At 39.0% G+C, this 5,181-nt stretch overlaps 1 protein-coding gene across 1 annotated transcript; it reads left to right on the plus strand.

Annotated features, from left to right (window-relative positions):
- Positions 1-3,698: 3,698 nt before the first annotated feature.
- On the plus strand, positions 3,699-4,817 carry LOC124266676 (acetylcholine receptor subunit alpha-like 1). The gene has a single exon (XM_046701476.1). The coding sequence runs from the start codon at positions 3,699-3,701 to the stop codon at positions 4,815-4,817; it is 1,119 nt and encodes a 372-aa protein (XP_046557432.1).
- The last annotated feature ends 364 nt before the right edge of the window (positions 4,818-5,181 follow it).

Here is a 5,181-nt window from a genome sequence, read left to right on the forward strand (position 1 = left end):
TATCATCGGTTCCCAATTACGCAGATCGATGCTCATACTGTTGATTACCGGATTGTCTGGTCCAGACTCGATTATTTACAGACCGCAGCCATATAGCTGGAATATTGCTGAGTGTGGCATAAAACTAAACTCACTCACTCAATTCCTTAAATAGGTAATGGATACAATAGAAAATACAAAAACATATTTGCAGAGGCAGCCGTGACCTACTTTCATTCCTTAAAGTCGACTTTTAAGAAGAAGGAGAAGGGGGTGTTCCAGAACTGCAGGAAAAAGCAAAAGAGACAGCAGAGGAAAGCAAACGTAAGTTGCAATATATACGAACAGAACAATGATTTGTTGTGACTGCATTTGCATTTTAATATACTAGAATGCAGTTTTTGTGTTTCTTTGAATCCATTTAACAAAACTTCGACAAATTACATGAGAAGATTATTAATTGAACTACTGATTCTGATAGTACCTCTATAAAAGACACATCAAGGTTAAAACTTAAGACATATTAGGTCAATATTAATGAAACCAGTAGTTATTTAAAACAGACACGGAACTATTGTCGATTAAGTTTTGCACAGTTGCATCTTGTCGTTTGTTACGTCCCATAAGTGTTGCAAATCTTGGGATCATGTTTTAGTGCCTCTACTTATTTTGTTCATTTCATACCCAAGTTTGGCTACCACTACCGCCAACACTTTGAGTAAATTCGAATAAGATAGATGCAGTAAAGTATATTAGTCGGTAGTGGTTTATCTGAAATGACAAATAGGGATATTCCAGATTTTTTTTTGTCACGCATAAAAAATGGTAACCTCTCGTAGCTGTATTATTATAATATCATGGTTTCCTTGCAGAAACGCAACCGCAGGCGAACGGCTCTCCGTCTGTTCGAAGGGAAAATGCCAACGGACGAGGTGTCCAAATTACAGAGACTGCTGCAAACAACTGAGTATATCTCGAGTGAGGAGGACTTCTCGGAAGAAGCTGAAAACGAGACAGCCAAAGACCGTTGCCTTGGCGATGAGAGTTTGTTGATGGCCACGTCAAACGTCTAGATGGACACTCAAGGCAGATTGCGAAAAGGCATGGCGGGCCATATGAAAGAACATATGGCATGCCCCGTAAATGGAATTCCCCACCAGATGCCCCCGACTATGCCTTACGGACATAAAACACCGCATACAGGCTTTTAAGGTCTCATATGTAACACAAATAAATCATTGGATATGACATTGTTTGTTATCATTTATTTTTGCGTTATTGAAACAGATTTGGTCAAGCTCAGTGTTATTGTATGAAGTTAGATCAAGCCTGTAAGTCAAGACTAACGCTATAGGTAGTCTTTGAAAGTATATTACTTGAACATAGAGCCTCTTGGAAAGGAGAATCAGTGAGACGGGTGATACAGGGCCTGTGGAAAAGCTAGTCTTGCTTATTCAGGGTTACTATATTTACAGTAACGGCTGAGCGGAATGGGTAATAACATGGTTTAACCACTTTGAGGCTATTAAAAAGGGTCACGTGTTGTGCAATAATATTCCAATCATGTACTCCCAGAATTGCAGTTTACACAGCAGTTCGAGCTGCATAGACATTGAAATTACGAGTCGGATAGTTTGGGGTATTTGCCTGTGCTCTAACAGAAATATAGGACTATTCTGTGGGGATATCTAGGGACACCTTAGATCTGTTAAATGAATTTTGATATATGTTTTGTAAATAGATAAGGTTTTATAATTGGTGGTTTAGATTATCAACTTCGATTGTTAGTGGCTGTACCCTCAAAGGGGGTTGAAGTATTGTAAAATTATTGTCCTCCTGAGAGGGTACGTAAGTCCCAACACATTTAGAATAAATTTAGGCTTGCCACCTTTTTAATCGTAGAATAGGTGTGCTTTTAATTTATGGCTAGATTTCTCTTCTGTCGCCAATGGCTGAAGGGATGGTGTAAATCCAACTAGGGTCCATGCAGGTAGCAAAAGTAATGTAAGTCCCCATGGTCCCCGGTATGGTGATCTACCTTCAGTTATTGGCGATTTATAGCCCATTTTTTTTTTATCCTGTATTGTTTTTCCCCTATAGTTAAAACGTTTTAGATTTAATTACTAGTTTTACATACATATCTGTGATATTCTAGTTTTTCTACTGTCCTTCGTCGGCAGGTTTTTTATAATAAACATATATTTCATTTCAATAGCAAATGTTCTCGTCACGATATGGCTGAAATATTGCCGATGTGACGTTAAATATTCACTCACTCACTCACTCACTCACTCACTCACTCTCTAGGGACACCTGCGAGGACAAAGGGGATCTCACTCTGTTCACCACTGTGCTTTTTAATCCCCCGATACAGACAGCGCACACAAGACGTAACTGATACTGGTAGGAAGCGTGAATGCTACATGAGAAGGCGTGTTAGCTCGCATAATACTGCTTTCTTTGCTACATCCGCTAGGTGATAAGATTAATGAGGTCACATGAACGTTGATTTCAAACGTATCCAAATATGTGAAAATGAAGTAACATGAAACAAGTATTTCAAAACATGGAAACATAAGTCCATCTTGCCTGAGCACAGGTCACATGAACATGTATGAACCGTTCATATACATACCCCTGAAATCCGGTATGATACATAAATATCTAAGGAATGTAAACATTTGCAAACTTGAACATTTACATGTGTTTCCCCGCCTAAAGGAATATCCATATTTCCAACTGTAGTAAACTTAGAACGGAATCGGACATTTCAACACCCACTGAAACTCACAGGAATGCATTGGAAATACTGTATGATCATGTATTTACTGGGGTATCTGTTTTGCAATTCATGTTTGGAAATCCCTGACAATCCGGTCATGGCAAACATGAATGAGGTTCTTGTGCATACGAAAATATACGATGAGCGTATGTTTCACAGGTATAGATTCATGTGAAATATATGACCGAAGTTAGGAAATATCTGAAAACATACGTAAATCCGGTCATGGCATGTATTTCCTACTGTATTTACGTTTATTTCAATGGTTTACTATCCGCCTTTTGGTGCTGTGTAGCCATGACAGATTAAGTATTCACTGTATAGAGTAAAATCCACAAAATGTGTTCTTAAGTCCTATTTTATAACGTCACAAATAATTATATAATATAGAGGAAAAGACTACGCATTTTGGAACTGTGATATGAATATGGAAAAATGCTGATGCTTTTATGTATTACAACTGATACGCATCTGCAAATGAGATAAGGATAGCAGAATGACTCGCCATCCTTCAAAAGACGTACAGACCTTGAAGAAACAATAGTTGTTTGATAGCAATGTATTGTAAAAGCGCTCTATATATATATATATATCCCGCTGTTTCAAGGTTTTCACAAAAATGACGCCAGTACTGCGAGAGGATAATTAAGCCAAATGTACACTGCCAGTATGCTCCATCGACATCATTAATCGATTCTAATATTTTCACAGCGTGTATGAAACGAATCAGAATGTATGTGGAAATCCTCATCATAGTTTAAAACCATTATTTAATCAATGCTAGTTTCCGACTGTGTTTAAATAAAACTCGAATGCGTCTCCATTAGAAAGTTGAAAGCCCATTCCTGTTGAGTTGTATACAGGCATTCTTAGCACAATGATCTTCAAACTTTTCATCTGCTCCACTACAATGATTTGTTTGATTCGAGGTACCAGAATGAATGAACAGAAGAGACTGCTTCATTTTTTACAAGATGACTATGAGCGGCAAGTTTTGCCAAGCGAGACCAGGATGGATATACATGTAAGCTTTGTCATATCACAAATTACTGAGCTTAATGAGTGGCAACAGTCCATGACCACAAATGGATGGTTTACCTTTAACTGGCTGGATGAATCATTGAAGTGGAACATTTCGGATTATGGAGGGATAGACACGATCTGTATGTCAAGTGAACACATATGGATGCCCGACATAACGCTCCTAAACACAGCCGAAGAGCGCAATCTTATGAAAAATCAGAATTCACCTGTTTGTGTACATCATTCTGGAATGGTAGAATGGTACCACGGGGACATCTATCACAGTCAGTGTGACTTTGACATCTCGCATTTTCCTTTTGATACTCAGACTTGCCATCTGAATCTATCCACATGGGTGACCCAAAATTATTCTGCTCGTTTCATATCTTCAATTTATAGAAGCAATGATGTAAGAACAAATGTGAATGGACTTTGGAATATCAAAACATTGTCATCTGCTGCCATTGAAAAGACATTTCCACAATTCATTATAACCACAACACTTCAACGTCGGGCGTCATATTATGTCCTCAATCTCATCGTCCCTGTCATGTTTCTCTCCCTTCTCAGCTCAGTGGTCTTTGCTCTGCCTATACAATATGGGGATAAAGTGTCTCTGTCCATGACGGTTCTCCTTTCATTCAGTGTGTTTCTGACTCAGATGAGCAACAACATGCCCAGAACGTCCCTCCAAACATCCTACCTTACCATCTACATGACCCTGCTCCTCACTCTCAGCTCCCTTGCTGTGGCAATGTCAGTTCTCATCCTCAGGATCAATCAGAGAAGAGGAGATGTACCTGTGGTATTGCAGAAATATGTCATATTTTGTGACTATGCGGTTAACAATCCGACTTTGAATGCAGAGGAATCGGAAGTACAGGACACCACAGTTGACAATGAGGAAGAAAGGAAGCGTAACACAGTGGTCACCTGGAAAGACGTATCTCTTGCACTTGACGATCTGTGTCTGAAATTATTCTTTCTGCTGAATGTTGCTTGTGGTATTAGTTTCTTTGCTCTTGTCATTTAATATTTTGCTAATGTTGCATGGAATCTCAATGAACCAAAATTATTGACAGTCAACCGACTAAACAGCGCTTTACTGGCAAAATGTTGACAATTACCTGTGCAGACTTTCATTCGGCACGCCAACGCTTGTGATCACTGGTTTGGTGGTTATCAAAGTAATCTGAATCCTGCCTCTGTATGGCCGTTCCCCATCATGAACGTCATGCGCCATAATGTAACTGTTCAAAACGGTGTTAAACCCAACTCACTCACTCACTCACTCATTTCCTAAGTCATAATTATGAAAATGGAGAAATGATTTGGAGCTTTTTGCGTGAGATAACACACTCAAGTGGATAGGTAGCATTTCTATTCACACACCCGGA

Source organism: Haliotis rubra, unplaced genomic scaffold (genome assembly GCF_003918875.1).
Source record: "Haliotis rubra isolate DU_JTF1 unplaced genomic scaffold, ASM391887v1 Scf127, whole genome shotgun sequence".
Taxonomy (NCBI): domain Eukaryota; kingdom Metazoa; phylum Mollusca; class Gastropoda; order Lepetellida; family Haliotidae; genus Haliotis; species Haliotis rubra.

Coding starts and splice junctions, on each gene's coding strand:
- LOC124266676 (XM_046701476.1), top strand. CDS start 3,699: ATGAATGAACAGAAGAGACTGCTTCATTTTTTACAAGATGACTATGAG.